This window comes from Plodia interpunctella, chromosome 28, assembly GCF_027563975.2.
Source record: "Plodia interpunctella isolate USDA-ARS_2022_Savannah chromosome 28, ilPloInte3.2, whole genome shotgun sequence".
Lineage (NCBI taxonomy): Eukaryota > Metazoa > Arthropoda > Insecta > Lepidoptera > Pyralidae > Plodia > Plodia interpunctella.
The window spans coordinates 1,251,392-1,278,709 of NC_071321.1; the positions used below are offsets into that span (position 1 = coordinate 1,251,392).

The following is a 27,318-nucleotide window of genomic DNA, read 5'->3' on the forward strand; positions in this document are numbered from 1 at the left end:
TGAATGTGAGAGAGATCTGTCTTTCTGTCGCTCTTTCAAGTCTAAATCGATACCGGCCAGATTTTGATGATGGTGAAATTTGGGATAGGTAGGTTGGTGACCCAAGGTCAAATAAAGGTTACTATCATATATCAAAGTATGTCAGGTCAATATCATAAATGCGAAAGTATGTCAGTTTCTTTGGTGTTTTATTTGTTTGTTCTTCACGCTTTATCTACTCAATCAGTCTTCTAGAGATTCAATATAGTTAAAGAGTACGGAGAAGGGCAAAACTAAGCTACTTTTTATTACGGAAAAAAGTACATTTCCCATGGGAATCTCACGCGGGCAAAACCGCGGCTAAAAGCTAGTTATAGCTAATTTCAAATAATAAAAGGAACATCTGAAAATTCATATTTTATTTCACATTCTTTATCACAGAAATTATTTTCAAATCACGGATTTGCTCGTTCTAAGATGGCGACATACAAAATGCTTGCAATTTTAAAATTTTACATTCATTAAATTACCTAGGTTATAAATTACATTACTCACTAAATTAATTTACAGTAAAACTTCAGAGTAACTTACTATTACTAGAAATTAAACTTACCAAGAAGATTTTTCCTAAATTGCAACTTTAATAATTATTTCTTTAATTTTTTACTTAAAGGAACAATGTTAAAATAATAAATATTAAACATAAACACATTATTTTATATCGATTTGTCTAAACGTATTCATAAAATTATTTTAGTTGCAACATAGCAAAAATATATATTTCAAAATGGAGAACTATTCGCGCGCAAAATACAAAATGTCAAACGTAGAAGTTCAAATGTCAAATGTGTTTCTCAATCTTGACATTGGCAAAATCATCGTTTGGGTAAACGTTGGAGCCATAAAATTAAAAAGTTAAGTGAAGTGGACCCACAGATACTAGAGTCACATTACGAGTCAAAGATTTTGGCCTTATCCAAAATCTTTGTTACGAGTGGACCACAAATTACTTATAAAATATGCACTTACTGATATCAATGCTAAATTGTACTATGTAGGATTATTTGGACATTCTACATGGGAGACTTAACTAAAAATATTTTTTAATATCCTATAGCAATGATTTGACAAGTAGAAATAGAGGGAAGGAAATTTAAATAGGTTGGCACACCATAGTACCTTTCAAAGAAATAAGAAAAATGAGATTATATTTGTAAAATAAAAAATATACTAATAGGATTTGAACTTGTTTAAAATATCACATTATTTTTTAATTATCATATTCCTCTTATTCAGATATCATATATTCACATATCATAATATATCACAGTAATTTAGTGAAATAAATAAATAAATTATGAATGGGAACATATTTGATACACAAAAACAGACGTTGACAAGTAATAATTTGATCAATTCTGTCCCATAAAAGTACTTAAAATAAATGAAATATGTTGGAATTTTGGAGACATCGACAAATAAATAAAATAATTTCTAACATTTAGCGAACTGTACATTTTTTGTACTAATCACGTTTAAATTTCACATTTACAATAATTATTTAATTAACATATCGCACAGCCCTCAACAGGCATACACTTAAATGTCAAATTAATATGACGATGTCAAAAGATTCCGGTGTCAAATGAAAATGACAATGTCAAAAGAAAACCTTGAAATCAAAATGGAGTTTTCAAACCACATTTTCTGTTCTTTCACCGCTCATTTCTCCTTTACCTGGTCTGTTAGACCTGGCTGAAGCCCTAATAGAGGCCCTTATGGAAGCCCTAGACCCTATGGCACTCGGCATGGCCCTCAGGAAGTGGTCTTGGTCGGCTATGGAGGCGCGTTTCACATATCGACCTGGATTTTCTACTTCGTCTTCTTGTTTTATCCTGTTGGAGAAATAAATATTTTATAAGATAAAAAGTTTTGTTAAAATTTTGTTTTTCGAGTACCTAGTCTTTTTTATTGTATTAAATAAACATTTTTTTAAGTACTACACTGCACGCAGTTTTCGGCATCGGTCGGTGTCGGCCATCTCACGGGGCAACAGACAGCAGAAAGAACTTAATGCGAGGATTCCTTTCTCTCTCTCTCTTACCTGGGCGATATATCAAAAAGAATCCATCCATATCCAGCAAGAAGCACATGAAGAGTACTCACGTAGAGAAGCAAGGCATGTCCCAGAAGCGCTGCCCGCGGCCGAAGCGCTCGCCGTCGCCCAGCGACTGCGGCAGCTCGCGGCGCGCCGTCTCCGGCAGCAGCAGGCACAGCAGCCCGCCCGCCGCGCCCAGCGCGCCCAGGATCAGCAGCGGCAGCTGCGGCGACACGTTGGCCTGTCCGTGCCCGGTTACGTTACGTTACGTTACGTTACGATACGATACGATACGTTACGTCACGTTACGTTAATAAACGTTGTTTGTTGGTTAATTTAAAAAAAAATAGATGTTACAATCAAGGAATTAGTAGATACTCCGTCGAAGTACTTACTAAATCCATGGTTATCATCAATTAATTCAAGAACTTTGTTCTTGTGGGTGGGGCATTTTCCATCTAATTGGTCGTTAGATTATATCTTAATCTAATGACTACAATCCAGTTTCCTACATATATTGCATTTTCCAGAAATCAAGAATAAAAATTACAAGAAAACCATAGAGTTAAAGAAAATCTTGGATAAAAATAAAATTCACAAAATAAAACTAGTCAGCTAGACTGGGGTATTTGCTGCCCGCACCAGTTTTCTAAAGCCACATCAAAGTCGGTAGGAAACTTGAAAATAAACTTACCAAGTAGACCACAAAAGGCGCCACAATAGAAGCAACGTAACCCATGATGTGTATCAAGGCTACTCCTTGAGCTCGTACTACAGTGGGCAATAGCTCCGCCGCGTACTGAAGACCGATATTGTATGAGATGTTGATTGCAAATCGACCTAGGATAGCCAAGGACGCTGATGGACCACCTACAGAGGGAATACTTTATCAAATGAGAGAGAAAAGGACAGACAGCAATGAGAGAAGAGGACACACAGCTGGCAGCGAACAGCTGGCAAATTTATAGTTAAAATTCTATGATAATCTAGGTAGGTATAATCTTCTAAGATCGGCTGCACCTAAGTCTCTAGCCGAAACGATATAGACTAAATCTAGTTCTGTCTATAGAAGTGGTGGTGGTGTAATGGTTAAGACACCCGCCTGTGGATCAAAGGTTCGAATCCTACTCGTGTCATATGAGTTTGTATACAAATTTAACTCATATATAGTAGTTTTCATCAAGGAAAACATCGTGAGGAAACCTGCACACTGGTTGATTATTAACTTGTGTGTGAATTGAAGAAGGCAATGGCAACCCACTCCACTAATAATGCCAAGAAAGTTGTTGTGTGTATTTAATTCCACGTAATGACCACGACTCTCATCCATGAGGAATACGACTATGAAGAAGATACGTCTCTTGCTTGCTATTACCAAGACGATGATGTTCATTGAAATGTGAGCTTTAACGCGTCCAATGTAGACACACTTTAAATTGAAAACAAATTATCGGACCGCTCGCCGTCAGCTCTAGTTTTGTCAATGTAAAATATGTCTACAGCGGACACGCGTTAAGGCTCAATTTTCAATGAACCTCATGTTGCCGGGGGGGAGCGGTAGAAGTCACTTACCAACTGGAACAGCAGTGGCGAGCAAACTGAAGACACCACTAATAACCATGGATCCACACGCCAACCATCTTCTACCCCATCTGAAAATATTCATGGCTGAATTAACGAGTGTTTTATTCAACGCTACCGAATATTAATCATAACCAATATTGTAAATGCCAAAAATAAGTTTGTTTACATCTTCACGCTTTATCTACTCAACCAACCATCATGAAATTTTGCATACATGTAGTATGAAGTACGGGGAAGGATATAGGGTATCTAATTATTCCCGTGGGAAATTAACGCGGGCGAATCCGAAGGCAAAAGCTAGTGTAATATATCCCTTTGGATCGATGTGTGGATATCAGATTAGACTTAAATACTAATTGGATTACTATACTATAGTATTATTATAATAAAGAGGTAAGCGTTTGTGAGTTTGTATGTTTGAGGCGGGTAATCATCGAAACTACCGAACCGATTTCAAAAATTCTTTCAACATTAGAAAGGTACATTATCCAAAATTGCTATAGGTTATACTTTATCTCAAATTTCCCACGGGGGCGAAGCCCCGGGCAACATCTAGTAGCAGATAAACTCCAAGAATGTCTGCGCTGGTACGGCCACGTCTTGTTTCCGGCAAATTACGTAGGGAACAAATGTCTGGTTACGCCGCTTCCACATGGCAGAAGGGGCAAACCCAAGAAGTGCTGGCTTGATGTCGTCGAGGATGATACGCGTGACAATGGTCTGACAACTAGCGATGCCGACAACCGTGCGAAGTGGAGACGAAAATATAGGAAAACTGACTGGGTTCCAACGCTCAACGGCTGTGGAAGAAATCGAGTAAACTCAGACGTTAGATAAAGATACTTACCTATCTAAAACTACTGTTAAGAATGTATCAGCCGGCAGTTCAGTGGCCGATGCGATGGTGAAGGTAAGAAATATGTCCAATCCCAAAGAGCCCACGTTCCTGACGTGGCCGTCGAAGACCAGGGAGATGGCCATCCATATGATGATGAGGAGGATGGCGTTCTTCCGTAGTCGAGGAGTCTTGAAGAGGTCCAGTACGGAGTAGGTTCGGTTCTCTGCTTCGCTCTCTTTTATTGTTTTCAGTGACGATTCCTGGGTATGTCACGTTTGTTTGAAATAATTTCGATGTATTGTACAGTCAATAGCGCATTAATCTACCCGGATTTATTGCAATCTCGGCTCTATTACAAGTACAAGGTAACTTAATGTGTTGTTGACTGTACATAACATAACACAAAGAAGTAAGCACAGAGAATAATTAATGTTAAAAAAATAAATGTTAAAGTGTAATTATTTTCAAAAACAGTTTTATTTTTTACTAAATCGTTGCTTCTGATGTCGTCAGAGTTCTTGTATCTTTCGCATGACAAAAAAGTTTATTAGGTAAACAATTGAGGAGTTCCCTCGTCGGGAGCCGATCCTGGGGGCACCATTAGGTCGTCCTTATAATAATGACGAATTGTTATAAATACGACCTGCGGCTTGGGAAGGGGTGGGGCAGCCTTTTGGCCGTGGGACGGAATATATTTAAAAAAATGTTTATGTAAGAAAAATTAATCAAATTACCGTGAATTCGCTGAGGACCTTGTCAGGAATTTTGGTCTTGTTGAGCCTTTCAAATTTCTTCAGGATGGTCAGCGCCTTGTCGACCTTACCCTGCGAGACTAGCCACCTGTAAAGTTCAGGTTATTTCCCCTTCAAATCATATTTTTATTGTACAGTCAACACATAAAGCTATCCAAATATTTTTTTGTACCTAGGACGGGTTGCACCGTCAACTTTGACGGTAACTTTAGCATGCGCATTAAAACTAATTTGTGTACTACGAAAGCAATTTCAATTTAATCGCTGTAAAATCACAAAAAGACATGTTGATGATTAAAATACACATTTAATAAGACTTGTTAGAAACAACAGAGTTTAAAACTACTATAAATGAGTCAGAATGTCGTCACAAACTCATTGGCACGAGTAGGATTCGAACCTGGGACCACTGGATGGTATTTAATTTTATTTGTATTTTTAACTTTTTTTCTTTCTTTAATTTTTCTTTATTTTTTATTTTTTTTTTTTAATTTCCTTTTTTAATTTTATTTAGGTAGGTATAATAATCTCACCTAGCACTTTCCGGGACCAACCAGGGCGTGGCGGCGGCCAATACAAACGGGAGGCTGGTGCCAAGAGCGAACCGTCTCCAGTCATCAGCCCACAACGCTATCCATGGTAAGAGAGAGGCAGCTAATGTGAAGAAGAGCGCAATAGACATGTTGGCCACAAATGTCCGCCATTTCGGTCCCACGTATTCTAGTACTGTAAAAGTAAAAATTCTTTATTTCAATAACTTAAATGGTGTAAAAAGTTGTACAATAAACATGAAAAAGTATTAAAAGTAAGGTACCATAAAAACAATGATGGATAAGCTGGGATATAAAACAAACTGTGTTTCAAAAACTAAAAAATAAACAAAATTGCTACGAATTAAGAAATTATGAAGTAATTGAATACTGTGTTTCAGGCTAAAAACTAAAAAAAAAAAACAAAATTACTACGAATTATGATGTATTCTAATTGTTAACTAATTTGAACTTAAGCTACCTATTTGAGAACCGTAAGCAATTCCTCTGCGAGTTTACCGTGTGCTTGTGAGGGTTATATCGTGCTTAAATATTTACAAGCATACAGACAAAATATTACAATGTTTACTTTACATCCTTCTTCTTCATAGTCGTATTTCTCATGGCTGAGGGTCGTGGTCAATACGTGGAATGAAACACACACAACAACTTTCTTGGCATTAGTAATAGAGTGGTTTGCCATTGCCTTCTCCATTTCAAACGCAAGTTAATAATCAACAAGTGTGCAGGTTTCCTCACGATGATTTCCTTCACCGGAATGTTTTCCTTTACCTCATACTAATATTATAATTTGTGAAAGTTTGTGAGGATGTATGTTTGTTACTATTTCACGCAAAATCTACTAAATTGTTGTGAAATTTGGTACACGGGTAGAATATTATAACCTGGAAAGACTTTACCTATATCCCGAAATTCCTATGGGAGCGAAGCCCCGGGCCGCAGCTAGTATAATAAATGCGAAAGTTTGTGAGGATGCATATGTGTATGTGTGTATGTTTGTTACTCTATCGCGGAAAATCTACTGAGTTTTAATGAAATTTGGTACACGGTTAGAATATAACCTGGAATAACACATAGGGTATTAAAATTTTTAACTTTTGCATTTACTTTGAAGATGACCGGACATTATGCGAAATAACTCACCAAGTATGTACATCATGGTGAAGCAGTTGTCAAAAGCCAGTCCAACCAGGAACCGGCAGAGTGCAAACGACCAGAAACTGTTGCAGAAAGCTGTGCCCACTCCAGCGGAGAAACCAATCAAGTTTGTCCCTGTAAAAGACGAGAGATTATTAAAATTTATAATAGTATAAATAGGTATATTAGGACAAATCACACAGATTGAGCTGGCCCCAAAGTAAGTTCGAGACTTGTGTTATGAGATACTAACTTAACGATACTATATTTTATAACAAACACATATATAGATAAACATCCAAGATACGGGCCAATCAGAAAAAGATCATTTTTCATCATGACCCGACCGGGGATCGAATCTGAGACCTCTTGGTTTAGAGGCAAGCACTTGCTCGGGGCGTCATTGATCGAATCGAGGAGATTGATTGGTTAATTTTATTTTTGAAAAATATTGTACTTCATACACGTATACATGTGGCGTTCAAAGCGGTAGGATTCCGCTGGACAGACTCTAGTTTTCGAGTTATTTGAGATTTTGTGAAAAAATAATTTATTGCCAATCAAGCCCATACGTGTGGGGTATCTATGGACAGGTCTTCAAAAATGATATTGAAGTTTTTAATATAATTTTTTTCTAAAGTGAATAGTTTGCGCGAGAGATACTTCATGTAAAAAAAAGCGGCCAGGTGCGACTCTGATTTGATAACATAAATTTAATTTAGCATAAATTGCGGTTTACGATTTATGACGTATAAAAAAATCTAACTAAGTAGATCTCGTTCAAACCAATTTTCGGTGGAAGTTTACATAGCAATGTACATAATATATAGACGTTATAGTGACACACACACGCATTTAACCACTTTGGTTAAATGTGTTCCCCCCCCCTGTAACTTCTAAAATAAGAGAATGATAAAACTCAACAAAATATATTTTGGGTCCGGACCCGTGCTTCACCTAAGTTCTCCACCTGGGTGAAGCACGGGGACTTTACATTACAGTGTGAACTTCCACAACTTTTCTAGTTAGTAGTATTTTTTTTTACTTGTTGCCACGGAACCCTTCATGGGCGAGTCCGAGTCGGACTTGGCCGCTTTTTTTTACATGATGCGTAGGTACACGATATACGAAAAAGGGACAGCATATGGAAGTTAGTAACGAAAGTTTGTGTGTTTCATTCCACTTACCAACCAATGCTGGTATCCTGCCGTATTTGTCAGCTATCCAACCAAACACGAGACCACCGACAATGGCACCGCAGAAAAAGATGGCTTGAGCTGTTGCCGGTAGGTTGTCCTTCTCGCACACCCAGTCCAGCTGAAACAGAAGATATACCTATTACTCTCTCTGCATGTAACTGTTCGGAGCTTGTGACTCGATGGGTCAGTGAAAAAAAGCGGTAGTGGTGTAATGGTTAAGACGCCTGTGTATGGAAAGGTCTCAGGTTCGTATCCTACTCGTGCAATATGAGTTTGTATACCAAATCTGACTCTTACATATAGTACTAGCTTTTGCCCGCGGCTACGCACGTGTGAATTTTAGTTCTTAAAAACGGTATCTAACGCATAACCTTCCAAAGGCGCATAATAACATCCAACTTTTGTCTAAACGTAATAAATATTTATTTATTTTTTTCAGTTTTAATGTCGTTTCTGTAAAACGTTAACTCTATGTTCGATTACGCTACATAACGTTACTGTACAGTACTGTCTCGTGTTACTCGGCTATTACATAGAGTTAAGATGTGTAGAACAACAAATCAGATTGTATTTTTTTATACGAAAAAAAACTACTAATCACGAAAAGTCGTAGAATAAAAGTTGCATGTTTTGATGTACCACTTTAGGAGATTTTGCGTTTGTAATGCGGTAATTGAGAGTATGGTGAAGTAGGTTATTTTTCATCTCGGAAAAAGCTAATGAAACCTGAAAATGAATGAATGAAATTTACCTGCGAAGCGATGGTCTCATAAGGCACATCGGTAGAATTATATTCCCATCCGTGAGCACATGGTACGACCTCCCACTCATCATCAGGCGTGGTGCGGCCCTGCGCAAGCGCCGACGCCCAGTCAGCCGAGTACATGCTGCATCGCGAATGGGAGAACAGGCCATCAGATTTTGGTGGGATAGCTAGAGCGCGTCTGGAAAGACAATAAAATAATTATTTTAATTTTCTTCTTGCCAACTGTGCTTTAGGTACTCCACAGCATAAATTCTAATTTTACGTTGCAAGCAAAATGAAGTACTTAGTTGGGTTAATTTCACAAGCGTTTGAACGCGGCGTGTAGCGTTTCATTAGTGTCCAAAATTTTTTTTAATAAAGAATCTTTTGTACCAGTACTTTACTTATTTATAAAATAGGATAATTAAATTGATTACTGTGTATGGTACAATTTATACACTAAACAAGAGCCTGTGGCGGAGTTCTCGTGAAATTCACCCAGTTTTCGAGTAAGAAATCATATATAAAACTGTTACAGTCAAAACTGTTATCCGGCCAAAACCACATTTAACCAACATTTCGGAACGACCACTGCTGAGGAGAAATGCCGAAAGAAACTCATTTAAACAGTGTTTGTTCCTATATCATACCAGAAGGGCTTACGGCTTACCATTATTTAAAATATATAAAATTTATGTATATTTTTTTCAGTAATATAGCAATGTAAGTTCAGTCAACAGAAAATCACGGGTGTTTGATAAACTGTCGTCAAAACAGTTACAGTACATGGTCAAAAGGTATACTGAAACATCTCATTCAGTAAAACAGTGTTCCCATAATACCGTTTATAACTTTCTACGTACGGAACCCTAAAAATAACATTATAATAAGTTTCTTGACCTTGAATTAAAAAGCCTGTAACTTGGTGTGTGGTCTCTGCAGTTGATGTTGATATGTACTCGTATAATCGATAATGTATTCGTCATAATCTGGTTTATTTTTCAAGGCTTTTTGTAAATAAGACTCTCGCTCGACAAGTATGGTGTCTAAATGGATTTGTTATACATGTCACACGTCTTAATTTATTTTTGAAAATATTAATGAGATGAAAAAAATCTGGAATCGGAGACCTTGGGGGAGTTGAACCCGCGCCCCTGTCAATACGGGACAGTGCTCTTGACCACTGAGCTATCGAGACCACGCCAGTTCGGCTGAATTAATTCATCTCTTCACGTCTCACGCCGACGTACAGTATTGTCATTAGAGAGTAGCGGGTACTGAACATACCCCACTGTTACAAGCAAGAAATTTTGTTTTTTGAAAATACTCAAGAATCTATTTAAAGTGATTTGTTAACTTGTCACACATTCTTTTTAACTTATTTTTGAGAATAATAATGGGATGAAAAATATGGTTCAAAGTATGGTATCATTACGATCCGTCAATTTTCTTGAGTAAGTTTCCATTATTTATTTAAATCATTTCCAAAATTAATCTAAGTACGAATGCTATACGAGTACTATCTATACTATTATTATAAAGAGGTGAGCGTTTATATGAGTTTGTGTTTGAGGCGGGTAATCTCCGAAACTACCGAACCGATTTCAAAAATTCTTTCACCATTAGAAAGGTACATTATCCAAGATTGCTGTAGGCTATATTTTATCTCAAATTTCCCAAAGAATCGAAGCCCCGGGCAACATCTAGTTATTCATAAAACTGACATTACCACAGTTACTGGAACTATTATGTAAACTGTGCCACAACACAGACCAATTATTTTAAAGTTTGATGAGTAGTACAATTAATTCGTCTTTGTTAATATTTATTAATAATTTGGAAAATTGTAATGACAGCGTGGCCGCAGCGGTCGAAATGCTCTGAAAGTCACCCAAAATGTTAATATTAAAAATTAAAACAGTAAAATTACACAAATCCCTTTTGCAGATTCGGCTGTGATGTCACGACCTCCAGCCATTCCATTCTTTGAGAATGCTGTCGGTGCCTATCAGTTGTTATGGCTTTTTCCCGTCAGTTGCCCCGTATACAACATCCATGGGAACTATATTACAAGCTGCAAACTACTAGCAATACAGAACAGCACGAGAAATGCGCTAACCAAATAAAACTATGAAGTTTTATCCTTATTCTTTTTATTTGCATCTCATCACAGTTTTTGTAACCATACAAATGATAATAAAGTTAATCATCGCAAATATTGTTGACCTCAACAAAAGGTCACTGAACAATAGACAGGTGGACAGAAACAGGGTCAAAACAAATGGTGCAGGCAATGGAGCATTTTGTTCCGTATGATTGTAATTGTATATTAAATAAGTTGTGATTGAAAAATTATCAATTTCACGCCCGTCTATAAAATTATTGGTCACGTTTTTTTGGACAATACTTTTTAAATTCGTATACCTACCTACGCTAAGCTTCCTGATTTTTTGAAGTCAGGAATTGATTAAGTCATTTTTAAGTTACTTTTAGTAGGTTTTAGTGAAGGACTGCGCTTATATCTATATACTATTAGCTTTTGCCCACAACTTCGTATGTGTAAAAAATCCATTTCCCGTGGGAATTTTAGGAAATCTCATCTTAGTGCTCGCGTACAATGTCCTAGGAAGGTACACACCAAATTTCAGCTTTCAAAAATCCATTTCCCGTGGGAATTTTAGGAAATCTCATCTTAGTGCTCCCGTACAATGTCCTAGGAACGTACACATCAAATTTCAGCTTTCTACGCCCAGCTGTTGTGTCTGTCAGTCAATCAGACACTCAGTAACGCAAGAGTTTTATATCTATACCTAGATTGGAAATCGTAGAATATTTTGTGTAGCTCACTGAAACACTTTGAAATGTTATGGAGTTAATGTGGAACAAGTTAAATTAAAATAATAATATAATTATTATTGCTTTGGAGTTGAAGTGGAACGGTTTTTGGAGTTTGGCATTAGATGAATTCCTGCACCAACAAAAAGGAGTCACAAATTATAACAAGGTATTCAAACATAAATTTATGTTTGTATATGTATGTAATGAACGCAAAGACGTAATATAATAATTAAATAATTAACCTACTAATATTATAAATTCGAAAGTTTGTGAGGATGTATGTATGTTTGTTACTCTTTCACGCAAAGTCTACTGGACGGATTGTTATGAAATTGGGTACACGGATAGAATATAACCTGGAACAACACATACGGTACTTTTTATCCCGAAATTCCCACGGGAGCTGAGCCCGGGGCGCAGCTACTTAGTTATATATTTTTTAGTACTTCTCTCATTTTACGCGTGTTCCCGGTTGCATTCGGAGCTGTGACGCCCCATAGCCCAGGGCTAGTGTATAAAAATGACATTAAATTTGGGTCCAGCCACCCGCGAAATACGACTATGAAGAAGATGTTTCAACAAACATACGTACTATTTATAAAGAGTATAAGAATCTAACACTTTATAAGAAGGTGGCGGTGGTCGTCTGTGATCGAAAGGTCCCAGGTTCGAATTCTCGCAAGAATTCGCACCTTGTGCGAGTAGAATTCGTGCACATGACTAAGTTTGTGGGGGGAAAAAAAATATCTATCATCTACAATTTTCCGGAACATTTCGTTCCGTGAATTTCCGATAAACCGTAAAAATCACGAACTTCCGATTTTTTGTTACCGGAACAACATCGATTAGTTAATTTTAGGTATTGCGATTTGTAAATAAATACTGCCAAGAGCGAGTCGGAATCGCAGTCTGAGTTCCGTAGAACGGTATCGAATATGGGTACTTAGAATAATAAAATTTACAATAGTTTTTAAACCCCTACGCAATAAGAGGGGTGTTATAAGTTTGATTGACCGCTAAGTGTGTCTGTCTGTCTGTGAACGTAGCACCGTAGCAACGGGTGAACCGATTTGGATGCGGTTTTTTTTATTTGATAGCTAAGTTTTATGCGATGTTTGATCAAAATCCGGTTAAGCCGTTCAAAAGTTGTTGCGAAATGAATATTGAAAGTTGGGGGTTTTTTAATTTGTCTAATAAATACACTTGTCTTTATTTGTCTTAATCTACTATAGGTAGATGTTATTGGTGTTTCAAATTCAATACGGCCATATTTGGTGCATGTATGTAGACGTTTCATGTCAAAATATAACTAAAAGTTTTTAGCCACTCATACAAATTGAGTGATCAACTGAACGGATTTAATATGGAAAGTCGACATTTTTCATTCTTATTTCACTGTATGTTTCTTTTTGAAGTGGTTCTTGTTTAGAATTTGTGTAGTACAAAAACTACCCTGTATTCTCCTATAAACCCGTCTTAGATACATCTATCAAACAATTTATTCAGAAATTAGGCCTTCACAGGCACTTTTTCAGATAGATCCAAATATTGCTCCAAAATAGCTATCGATAGAATCAATTGACTATTGATAATATTGGCATTTTCGATTGAACCTATCGATTGTCAAACTATCGATAGTTCGGCAACATCTCTCGTCTCTCTCGTCTTTGCCATTGAGCATCGGATCCGATATCCGTTTTGCTATACGGACCCCTAAAAACCAACACCGGAGCGTTCTCGGCTCGTGACCGATTTTATTGGCTTTCGATTTTTTATAACCGAACCGAGTTTTTGTTTTAATTCTCTTCCTCATGCTAATTCGTTACTTAATCTTTTTTATACACACGATTTGATCAATTAACTGAAGCTTTGAGCTTGAAGGTCGCTATTCGCTATTTGGAAGACATTACAATTATTTTAATTTGACAACTAATTAATAATTTTGACATGATAATGTGTACACCTAATTATTCTTATCTGTACATAAAAGAAGTATACCTACCTCCAGGTGTAGGTACTTCTTTTGTATAGTTTTTTTTAAGTAAAAAACAAATAAAAACAAAAAAAAAATCACTTTATAGCCACACTTAGTATTACAATACTTTAACATATTATAATATTTATTTTAGTTTTAGAGATCAATTTTGTAATAACAAAGTGACAAAGGCTTCTGTTATCGCCAACAATAATTTATTGGAGAGAACGCTGATTTTCAGACACTCCTGTCCCAGATTTTTGAGCGGGAGTTGTTGTGTAAAGAGGGCAAAAAACATGTTATAAAAACCTAGCCTTATTGACTAACTTTACCTATGTAGTCTAAAAAAACTGACAACTGATCAAAAACTACCAGACGACAGATTTTTGTACGGTTTTCACCAATAGATAACCTCGGTGGCGAAGTGGTAGAGTGCTTGCCTCTGAACCGAGAGGTCCCGGGTTCGATCCCCGGTCGGGTCATGATGGAAAATGATCTTTTTCTGATTGACCCGTGTCTTGGATGTTTATCTATATATGTATATGTTATAAAATATAGTATCGTTGAGTTAGTATCCCATAACACAAGTCTAGAACTTACTTTGGGGCTAGCTCAATCTGTGTGATTTGTCCTAATATATTTATTTTATTTATTTATTTATTAATTTATAATGTGATTTCTGAGTAATCGGTGTATAATTTATTATGGTTTTACCTTATATTGTAATAAGAAATCCCCATATAGTATCTGTCTGTATGAACGCGATAAACTCAAAAACTACCGGACGGCTTTTTGTACAGTTTTCAGCAATAGATACTTAGTGATTCTTAGGCAAGATTTAGGTATATAATTTATTTATGGTTTTACAGACAGGCCGTTATTTACTTATATTAATTAACGTTATTTATTTAAAACTTTCTTATAGATACGTCATAACTTTTAGAAAATATGTTTTTGTACCTCTATAATAAAGCGATTATAAAATCATAACCTACAAAGATAGGTTTGCATACGATTATATAACTTGTCTATGCCCCGACCTCGACGGCCGCCGGCATATGCCGGACGTCGGAAGACGGAAGGCTACCGGAACGCGGCGTTTAGATCTGGCAGATAACACTTTTTTGCAGAACGCACTTTATGACGTCACGCTTTTAAAAAGATGATACCCATCGATTCGCATTCGATTCGTGAAATTAGAATGTTTAAAAAATTTTTTTTTTTAAAATATTTTTAAGTCGAATCAACGTGTCAACTGTCAGTGTCAACAATCAAAATATTTGATAGTGCGTACCTACCTATAATTTGAAGTTATTTTGAACATTTCCAATGAATAAACTTTAGAATGTTGTTATTGTTATTTTTAACTAGCTTTTGCATGCTTCATCTGCGTTTATTTCGTGAGTCCGCTCATAACTTATTACTGTCAATATTTCTGGTTCTCAGCAACGTGTCGCGATGAAACCTATATCAGATTTTAAGTTAGACCTTCAGCTATACAATCAAAAAAACCATATCCATTTTCATTCTGTAGTTTTCGCGTGATGCGCAACAAACGTACAGAGAGACAAAAATATAAAAAATATTGCCTTTTAATCTAAGTCTAATTGCCATTAAGAAGCACCATAGTATAGACAACAGCCCACTTGCAGTTTTATAACCTGTTTATATGTGTAACCTCAATATTAACAAAACATTTTAAAAAAAGTGTGTTTTCAATGATAATTTTTATACTTACCTTTATAAAGTGGGGTGTACATAATATTCAATTATATTCCAAGCACTAATTATACAAAGATAATTCCATTTTTATATGTATTATTATTGCTAAAGCTAGTATCCCGGTATCAAACTTTATTCAAATCGACTAAAGGCATCTGACATGACTTACTACGAGTGGCAAGAGTGAAGTATTCCTCGCGATTTTTTCGTTCACCGGAAGCAATAATTTAGATTGATATGCAAGCTCATAGGGCACGAATGGATTTGAACCTGGGAACTTTCGATCATTGGCTTCCAATCAGCCTTCTCTGAAGTAAGTAGACCTACCTTTTAGCCGAGAGCCAGGTGCCTGTGTGTCAAACAATTATACACAATAGTGGCATTGTACATTGACCTACCTAACAGATAATTAACTGCAAGATTGTATCGCTTGTACCCAGGCTTTGTTTACTTTTAAATTGTTATCCTTGTTGAGATATCGCAAAAATCACGTCAAAAGTATGTGATATCGCTTGTTATTAATCAAGAGTGCGCTCACTAGCGCCATCTAATAGCGAAATCTAAAAAAAAAACCAAAGGAGCGTATGCTACACTAGATAAAGTGTTTTATTATATAGATTATAGTTTTCCATTGTGACGGCCTGGTCATTGAGTGAAGATCAAAAGTCCATACTCAAGGATTGCCAACTAGCTATCGAGCGCAGCAATCTACGCCGCATAGACGCGTCTATATCAGGCAGCGATCAAAGTTCTATTGTATAAAGTCACTTCATTGATATTAATTCATTGACAAACTTGATTTAAGGTAAAAAAAAAAATATCTATTGCCTCTTAATTTTTTTTTTTCGTATCATCTGCCTTATATTCTGAATTTCTTTACGTGCATCTCGTTACTCACGCAAATAACTAAACGCAATTAGTTAAAAATAACCAAAGTCACGTACGTGTGGCTAAATACAATATTTTTCATTGTAAAATGAACATGTACGAATATTTAATTGCTATGAAACCAACATAATGGATTATCAATATGAATACCTTTGTTCTCTGTTCCGGGTTGAAGTGTGAAGACGTGAAATGGAATTAGAATTATTACTAAACTAAACGTGTCTCGTTCTTGATATAGAATTGTTTGTAACCTTAAAAAAAAATGGAGAAAACTGGTGACATGAACATGAAAGAAACGAATTGGTAAGCCCTTCTGGCATGATAGGGACCAACACTGTTGAAATGAGTTTCTTTCGACATTTCTTCTCGGCAGTGGTCGTTCCGAAATGCCATTAGTTTTAGCTTTTTGAGAAACTACTATCAATCATTAATAGATATATATAAAGCAAGACTGACGGACAACGTACAACCGAAACTGCTGGGCATAGAAAGCTGAAATTCGGTGTGTAGGTTCCTAGGACAGTGTAGGGGAGCACTAAGAAGGGATTTTCTGAAATTCCCGCGGGAAAAGGATTTTTACTCACAAACGAAAGTTGCGGGCGAAAGCTAGTATATATATGTACCTATAATATAAAATTTAACGCGAAAAAGTTCCTGTGTATGTCTAATTTCTGAATAAATCATTTGATTCGCGTGAAAATTGTGACTGACGACGCGATAGTGGCGCCAACTATATATTATCTATTATATATTAACAAATAAATTTTTACTTGGAACCTATTCCCGTTCATATATTGCTTATAAATGCTAATGTTAACATACCTAGGTAGGTAGGTACCTGGTATTATTTTTTAATTAGAGTCATTTGCTAAGAATGCTATAATGAATAAATATCATTGGATTTTGTAATGATAATTGTCAAATCGTTATAGGATTCTTGGTAATCTTATTGTTTTTCTCATGTTTTTTTTTAAATAAATTCATTATGGTGCTATTAAAAGATTTCTTGTAACGAAGTGTGTTGACGACCTCGGTGGCGCAGTGGTTGCCAGTTGCCTTTGAACCAAGAGGTCCCGGGTTCGATCCCCGGTCGGGTCATGATGGAAAATGATCTTTTTCTGATCGGCCCGGGTCTTGGATGTTTATCTATATATGTATTTGTTATAAAATATGGCATCTTTGAGTTAGTATCCCATAACACAAGTCTCTAACTTACTTTGGGGCTAGCTCAGTGATTTGTGTGATTTGTCCTAATATATTATATCAATATTATATTATTATACTATTGTTTGAAAACTTCAGTGAATTAATAGTATTCATGCCTAAGTGTAATCTTCAAAATTATAAATAAAGATATTTTCTTAAAGTCTTCTTCTTCATATAGTCGTATTCCTCATGGCTGAGGGTTGTGGTCATTACGTGGAATTGTGTGTTTCACACGCAACAACTTTCATGGCATTAGTAATGGAGTGAAATATTCACAATTTTGTAAAATCATAAGAAAGAATCATCAAAATTTATTGTATTCGCGAGGTCTACGTTCGCAGCGAACAACTAGTTAATTATATTATCAACTAGTTACCCCCCCGAGGCTTCGCTCCCGTGGGAATTTCAGGATAAAAAGTATCGTATATTTGCTTAAAAGAGTAACAAACATACATACATATACAATACACATCATCACGAACTTTCGCATTTACGATACGGTTCTGTATACATATGCATATATAGACATAGGAATATTTATTTTATTGTGAAAATCCATAATATTTACAACAACAAACAGAAATAAAATAATTCAACCACTTTAATAAATCATATACATGGGTAAGAATATTATGAACTTTTGCATTGTTTGTTACTTATATGTTTTCAAGAAATCTAATTAATTTTAATTTATAGATATTATAAATTTAATTAATTTCAATTTATTTTATTGATATTTATTAAATTTTATACTTAGCATAAATACTAAGTATCCATTAGTCTTTGTGAACATTTTTAACATCCAAAACAACGTACCTATGCATATCATTAGTACCTACATATTATTAATGTAAAATGTTTTGACGTCAATAACTTTAGTATATTATTCTCAGTTACAAATTTTGAATAAGATATATTTTTGAATCAATATATCTTATTCAAAATTTGTAACTGAGAATATAATACTAAATTTCAAATTACAACACCATTATACGGTGTATACCGTTACCTAATGAGAGAGAAATTTGTTATCTGCATTAAATTGTGGTTGTTTTATTTTTTTTTTTGTTTATTCCCTCGTTTCATTGAGGAGACAAAGGTTTCTAGCCCATACAACCAAGTCATTTGTTATTTTTTTTTTAAATAAAAGTGGCTATAGTCCACTGAAGAATAAAGAAGGCGTAAGCCACGTCTGTATTGGATATAAAACAGTTAAGGCCTAAGGGCATAGTCTTTAGTGATACCTGTGATTGTTTTGAAAATGACCTCGATTTAATTTTTTTATAAATCAGTATTTATAACGTATTGACAAGGTAATATATTTGCTTATCTATATAACGCTTCCACCATGTTAAATTACTTCTGGTTGATATCATGTTGGTTTTTATGCATTTTTTTTTATCAAAAATGATTGAACGGACGGATATTTTGATTTGAAAGTGTAAATGCGTATAGTTTCATAAATAAACAAAATTTATAGTTTAGTTTTAATATTTATTTAATTAGTTTATTACATTAATCTAAATTATATTTTATAAGTACTGTATTTATATTTTTCAAGCAATCATATAAAAATATAAACAAATTAAATAAAAATAAACAAATAAATGTATGCGCTATTTTAACTATCGCAAACTTAAAGTATATATTATAAAATAGTTTAAAAAATGTATGGCAATTAAATAAATGTTTTAACTCACCTTTCCTCGACAGTCAAATTCGCCAATTCTGGCACCCAACACCAGTGTTGTTCAGGCACAATGGTCATAAAAATTTGTGAGAAATACACGAACGCGACAAAAAATGCAAAAGGTATCATCAACAGGAACAAAATCTTCTGATACAGTCCAAATTCTCCTACATATGGCAACAAATCGTCGAAATCAGTCGCTTTTTTCTTGGGATTTTCATTTTCTTCTCGCATTTGATTAAGTTTCGGACTGGCAACATCGGAGCTGTCATTTACATAACCTTTATTTACAAAACCGCCGGCTAAATCTATGTTTGACAGTTTGTTGTCTATGCTATTTTGGCGGGAGTCGTCCTCCTGCTCGCAACAAGGAGATCGCTCTTGTGGCGCCATCTTGTTGAATTTGAATTTAGAATCCTAGGTGCATTCCTTTTTTCGAAGTGTTTTTAATCTGGAACAAATAAATAAATTATCATAGTATTTCATTTTGGCTTCAATAGAAAAAAGCCCTTATAAAAATCGTAAAAGTTAGTAGTAATAAAATGACTCTAATATAGCATTAGATTATTAGATCTCAGTCGAGCATTAGATCTCAGGCACAAGACACCCGTCTTGACCACGAGACAACCACCTCAAAACAAGTTCAAGGACAGAAAATAGTATCTATCTATAAGGACAAAATCACACATTATCGTAAAATCTAAGGTATGCATCAATGTAGGACATTTCGTAATGTGACCTTGTATGTGCGCACTAAGTATCCAAGGCATGCACCTCATTACAACTACATTATTTAAAGGTGGATTTGAACACATTTGGATATAGGTACGAAGCACTCTAAGATAAACTATAAATCAAAATAATCTTCCAATCACCAACCACTAATCTCTTACCAAAACGCAATATAGCTAGCCGGGTGAAGTGTCCTTGTAATTTTGCAATACATTTCATATTTAGTATGGAGTTACACTTCTAAACTTAATATTATAATTATGCGAAAGTGTATTTCTGTCAGTTAGACCGATTTTGATGAAATTTGGAACAGATGTAGTTAACTCGAGGTCAACCATAGGCTGTCCTCAGCTAACATCTTAGAAAAAAACTGTCATTGACATAGAAACAAAGCAGAATGAACACTGAACAATTAAGTATAGCCAATCATAACATTAATAATAGTTCTATACTACCGTTTCTAGGAAATAAGAAAAGTCAGCGCTTCTTAAACTTTTAAAAGAATAAATTGTTTTAGAAAAAAGCAAAATATTTGCATAAATATAAGCATTGCTAACAAAAATTTTATCCTTGTAACTGGGCAATAAACATACATACATTCATTCATCGATCCATTCATTCATCCATTCATTCAGTCAATCATTCATTCTTTCATTCATCCATTCATTCATCCATTCATTAATCCAACCATTCATTCATACATTCATTCATCCATTCATTCATCCATTCATTCATCCATTCATTCATCCATTAATTCATTCATTCATCCTTTCATTCATCCATTCATTCATCCATTCATTCATCCATTCATTCACCCATTCATTCATTCATTTGACGTATTCCTAATATGAAAACAAAACCTATTATTATACACTTTGAAAGTCGGCAGTAGATTTACTCCGATAATCACAAGTTAAAGTATACTTTAAGCTTAAGTATGTTTAGTCACTGTCGCACTTTATGATATTTAACATTAACAGAAAGAGACAAACATGTGTGGTTCCTCCCTAGAGTGGGACCACTCCATATCCTCTCGTGGATGTCCTACGAGGCGACTAAGGGATACAAAGCCTTAACAGTTGTTAGGCAACGATAGCATTCCCAAAGAGGGTTGACGTCAGGCGGGTGGCCGGTAGTAAAATCACATCCAAATCTTCCAAATTTAATGGCAATTTTTTTATGCTAACCCTGAGCTTTGGGGCGTCACAGCTACGAATGCAACTGGGGAACGCGCGAAGATCACAGAAAGAGACAATCTTTTTTATGAATAACAGGAATATAACAGGATAGGAATATAACGTTTACATGTTGACGTTAATAAGTGATGTTTTGTTTATCATTCTTAAAAAAAAAAATACAAAAATTAGTTAGGTACCTAACAAATTTTGTCAAAATATTTTTACAAAAATTATCCTTAAGATTTATCCTCCTAAAATGATGAGCTTTTACCTCAATAAACTTCATTCCATCTGCATTGGATTATGGTTATGCGTGCATAAAAACACAGACAAAATAAAAAAAATAAAATAATTTTGTCTAATCCAGTTCCCATATTTTTACTACCACGTGTAAGTTCTAAAAACTGGTTGTGCAATATGAGAATGTAAGCGGTTTATTTGACATTTAAAAATAAAAAACGAACGTTCGTATAACATTCTTAATTAAAAAAAAAAAACAATCGCTTCCTGAAAGATAAGATTCCAAATATTTGCCTTTTATGCTATCTATATACATTGTAAAATTCCATAGACTATATAGATTTTTAGCGGGAAATCAAATAAGAAACTTATATAATGAAAATAATAATAATTAGACTTTGAGTTTGTTGTAAGTGACAACACTATTTCGGAGTCGAGTATTCCTAAAGAGTAAGAGATGAAAGAGATGAATTAATTCAGCTGAACTGGCATGGTCTCTATAGCTCAGTGGTCAAGAGCACTGTCCCAGATAGACAGGGGCGCGGGTTCAATTCCCGCTCGCTTTTTTATTTTCTAGATTAAACGCCGCGTTCAAACAGCCGTGAATTCACCATTTCACGGTGTAACCATCGAAGACCGGTTGTACCTAGGTCTTCAGATCAGATGGAAAATAATATGCATCAGATTTACTTGGGCCTTGTATGTTTATTTAGTATAAAATACAGTATTGCTGATCTCTAGCTTCGTGGAGTGCAACCGACATGCGGAGATTTAGATAAATAAAACATTTATTTAGTATAAAATACAGTATTGCTGATCTTTAGCTTCGTGGAGTGCAACCGACATGAGGAGATTGAGATAAATAAAACATTTATTTAGTATAAAATACAGTATTGCTGATCTCTAGCTTCGTGGAGTGCAACCGACATGCGGAGATTTAGATAAATAAAACATTTATTTAGTATAAAATACAGTATTGCTGATCTTTAGCTTCGTGGAGTGCAACCGACATGAGGAGATTGAGATAAATAAAACATTTATTTAGTATAAAATACAGTATTGCTGATCTCTAGCTTCGTGGAGTGCAACCGACATGCGGAGATTTAGATAAATAAAACATTTATTTAGTATAAAATACAGTATTGCTGATCTCTAGCTTCGTGGAGTGCAACCGACATGCGGAGATTTAGATAAATAAAACATTTATTTAGTATAAAATACAGTATTGCTGATCTCTAGCTTCGTGGAGTGCAACCGACATGCGGAGATTTAGATAAATAAAACATTTATTTAGTATAAAATACAGTATTGCTGATCTCTAGCTTCGTGGAGTGCAACCGACATGCGGAGATTTAGATAAATAAAACATTTATTTAGTATAAAATACAGTATTGCTGATCTTTAGCTTCGTGGAGTGCAACCGACATGCGGAGATTTAGATAAATAAAACATTTATTTAGTATAAAATACAGTATTGCTGATGTCTACCTTCGTGGCGTCCCAGCCCCGAATGCGACCGACATGCGGAGATTGAGAGAAATAAAACATGCGGAGATGACAATAATAAATTTTTTCATACATGTTTGAAGTAGGTATATGGTGAAGGACATAGGGCACCTTTCATCCCGAAATTCACGCGGGCGAAGCCGCAGGCAAAAGCCAGTTTATAATATTGGTTACGATTAGAGCAGGTATATATACGGACAAATCACACAGATTGAGCTGGCCCCAAATTAAGCTCGAGACTTGTGTTATGGGATACTAACTCAACAATACTATATTTTATAACAAATACATATATAGATAAACATCCAAGACCCGGGCCAATCAGAAAAAGATCATTTTCCATCATGACCCGACCGGGGATCGAACCCGGGACCTCTCGGTTCAGAGGCAAGCACTTTACCACTGCGCCACCGAGGTAGGTCGTCGTCGCTTGGCGTCCTCATACTCTTACAATGCTAGTATATCTGTAGCTATATATCTAACATAGCTTAGCTGTGTTAGTGGAACAGTGCCCTTACTATAGAAGTTGTAATTGCTTATTGAATGGTAAAACTATTGTAAACATTATTTACGTGACAAAATTTCTATAGATCATAATGATAAGAATAAATTATACTGATCTATCACGAACGCTGTATCGGTTCATTGATAACATTATAAAACTATTTGATTTTTTATTGTTTCATTGAGAAAAACAGTGAACAGTGAAATTATGTATATATATAAGACCTATATTTGTTAATTGACGTCCTTGGAGAAAAGGCCGCGGTGAAGTTTGTTGCGCCGCTTCTTCTTCACCTGCGCTTTGGAAGCCGGCAGTAGACTTAGTTTAAGTATTTTTTTTGACGTCAATAAGTGATGTATATCATCCTAAATTGAATAAAGAATTTTGAATTTGAATTTGAATGTATTACTAGTTGCGCCCCGGAGCTTCGCTCCCGTGGGCATTTCGGGATAATAAGTAGCCTATGTGTTATTCCAGGTTATTTTCTTCCCGTGTGCCGAATTTCATAACAATCGGTCCAGTAGATAATGCGTGAAAGAGGTAACAAATAAACAAACTAATATTAGTTGGGATTCAGTAATTTTTTTCGTGTTATAAACACATCGATCGTTCCCTATAAACAACTTTTTTTTAATAATTCTAATTCATTTATTCACAAACATACCTAATTGGATTTGAATATATTTATCTAAATTAATAGCCAATTATATGTAGGTACTTATAGTTAGGTAACTATTTTCACAATAAATATGTAATAACCTTTATTCTTTAACACCAATAAAATACTAATATAGATTTAACGGCTAAACCGCTCAACCGATTTTAATGAAACTTTAGCTAAGTATTCATGTAGTTCAAGACCCCCATTCAAAGGCTTTTTTTTTTCAAAAATAACCTCTAAATTATTGTAAAGGGGGGTGAAAGTTTGTATGAAAATCATGTTTGTTCCGCTTTCCCAGATAAAATCACGCGGGCGAAGCAGCGGGCAAAAGCTATAAGATATATTCTTTCGAAATCAAAATGTCATTAGGTGTATGAGGAATTACGGGGATATGCCACCTAATCATTGATAATAATAATCATATGAGCCTTAAAAACATCAATCCATAATGAATTCCCGCCAAAATTACGGACATAACCTAAAAATTGTGTGCCGGTATTATAATTACTTCACTACACCGAATCTAACCTTCAAATCATCACCTAATAACTTCATGACTAGTCATCGAGGTCATTGCCACGGACTTAAATCGTTATTCGATACGAATTACTCTTATTTCGAACCTTATTTCCACACAATAGAAGACACGGCTATTCTTCGAAGTACACAATTAAATTTGTAATTTCAGTAATGAATGAAGCTGATTGATTAACTAATTTGAGGCATAAACAAAGGGCATAACGTTTTAAATCGCTTGCAATAAGCAGTGTATTGTTTCGAACAGAATTTTAAAACTTTAAATTGAGAAAATATGACGTTTCGTGTTATATTGTCATTTATTGGCAATTTGATGTTCGACAGAGTAAAAAATAATTTAGGTATTAAAAATAGTAATATAGTAATGTAATTAAATAATTTAACAAGTTATAAATTAAACGTCCCTTTAATTGATCAGTTTTATTAATTAACGAGATTTACTATTTTTTTCTTTCTCGTTAAACTATATTGAAATGCTTTTTGACTCCAAAATCTGTGACGTCACAATATATTACTGTCATCAAGCTTCATATAAAATTTTGTTTTTACAATTGGAAAAAAGTAGGTATCTGATTTGACTAATATTCTCCAATTTCAATTTTAATTTAACATCAATAAAGTTTAAAATCCAATAATGGACATGAACATCGTGCTTCTTTTGCAAATTAGGTATTTTATTTGTCCAATTATAATAAATCGCGGAATTCGTAATTTAAAAAAAAAAACACAAACAATACCGTTACTTTGTGGTTTTTCAACTAAATTAATTTTGGATTATGAAATTATTTTCATTCTATTCCCCCTTTGTGGAGATAAATACCCTTCAATACTTTTTACTCGAGGGCATTATTAAAAAGGTCAGCAAAGTATTCGTATATTGGCTTATAAAATATATATTTGGTTAGCTATACTTGCTAATTGAGTAGCAACTTATGGTCAACAAATATAAATTGGTCTACATTTTCTGAACAGCAAAGTAATTACTTGGTCAGCAAAATTTTATCGGCAAGATTTAGGCAGCATAGTCCAGCTGCAGCTCCGTTGGGGTCTGTATATAGGGAACATCCAGGATCTGACTCCACGGCTGGCCTTCTGATGAACTCTGCTTGCTGCCAAAATAATAATTTTGCTGACCTGCTCATGTAAATTACTGACCATTATCATGATTGTTTATGGAACAAGATTTTTTAAAAAATCCAAGCAATTAATATTTAGGTAGCTTTTGTCCGCGAGTGACGTTGCGTTCAACATCTAGAAGATAAATAAAATTAAACTATCAGCACTTCAAAACATTAAAGAATTAATTCCTTATAATTACTTTTAAAAATCGTAACGATACAAAATGTATTTGATCAAATGGCAAGGGCAAAATAATGCAATTTGTTTGATTAATTGATTCAAGTTAATGTATATGTCGTACTAGGGAATGAAGTCTGGACGGCCGATAGGTGACAACGGCACTTTGCATACTTTTATTAACAAAGAGGACTGACGCGACCTTTCTGACCATAATAACTAGGCGCCTGTCTGGTTATTATGGTCGAAAATGAATCTTAAATCTTCAACAGCCATCTAAACGTACCCACCCCAATGCTTCAGCACACGCCTTCCATATGGATTATTGTTTTTAGTTATTTTTAGTTAATAACAATTCTATTAAGTGTCAGAGGCTTACAATCGTTTTCTATCTAATATATCTACAGCAATTTAAAAAAAAAAAAGAAAATTTCAATATGATTGAATTTGGCATCGAATAGAGCGGCTTGGAAAGACTCGGGGGAGACCTTTGCCCAGCCGTGGGATGGAACAGGTTAAAAAAAGGAAAATTTCATTCACTTTCCTGCTTAGATGTGTAATTAAGTAATTGACTTAAGTGAGGTTATTGTTCCATAACTTTAAATACTTATAATTTCAATGACATTATTTTACCTTGAATTTGTTAAAAGAAATTATATGTAAAAACATTAAGTATTAATGAAAAATACTAAAAATTAGTGTTAATATTTATGCGGGTATTTCAACAGAATATCCGTTGAAAATAAGATCGGAAATAGCTTATTACCCGTTCGTTATCAGATTTTGCATGCCCGTTTATATAATTTATCAAAATAATTAGTGCTTACATGATAAATAACCTAATTATATTTCTAAATTTGCATAAACCCTGCCACGAAATACCTTAATGTTTCATACAAAACTGACAATGGAATTTATTTATTTAAACAAAAATGGAACGTACCTTATAAGTTCCTATTTTGAAAATTTCAAATTGGAACTTCACAAACACCACTAAAAATTGTATTATTTCAATGGAAACGCAATATTTTTAATTTCGAACCAATTTAAATAACACAACACAAGTACTATACGTTTGCGCGCGTAAAATTACTTGTTTTTTTTATTATTAAAAGGCACAGAGGCAAACGCGGCTCATGCCGCGTCTACTGCAACTGAGCGTTCAATAATAACCTTGCTTTTTAAATAACAGCTAAAGTTATATCATTGGGTAGTTACCTTAGGAATTAACCGAGTTCGATTGACCTCCCAACGAGTGTTTAGATTTGGAATATGGAGGTCTATCGATTTTTGTCGCTTAATGCATCCTGGTCCATTAATAAGCGGTAAATGAGATAGAAATATAGTTGAAACAAAATACCTTTGATAAAATGAAAATAATTTTATTCTGTTTTATTTAACTTGACTTTTCTTTTTTGGCTTCGCGGCCTCACAGCCCTAATTAAAGAATTATGCGGGAGT

At 34.8% G+C, this 27,318-nt stretch overlaps 1 protein-coding gene across 1 annotated transcript; it reads right to left on the reverse strand.

The window, feature by feature from the left end:
* Positions 1 to 356: 356 nt before the first annotated feature.
* On the reverse strand, positions 357 to 27,020 carry LOC128681800 (organic cation transporter protein-like). The gene is made up of 12 exons (XM_053765992.2): positions 26,801 to 27,020; positions 19,213 to 19,653; positions 8,890 to 9,082; positions 8,127 to 8,256; positions 6,946 to 7,074; positions 5,785 to 5,977; positions 5,234 to 5,339; positions 4,509 to 4,759; positions 3,650 to 3,729; positions 2,772 to 2,947; positions 2,146 to 2,318; positions 357 to 1,874 (listed from the first exon to the last, which is right to left on the reverse strand). Exons 2-12 carry the CDS (start codon positions 19,593 to 19,595, stop codon positions 1,673 to 1,675), a joined length of 2,016 nt encoding a protein of 671 aa, XP_053621967.1. The 5' UTR covers positions 19,596 to 19,653; positions 26,801 to 27,020; the 3' UTR covers positions 357 to 1,672.
* Between the last annotated feature and the right edge of the window lie 298 nt (positions 27,021 to 27,318).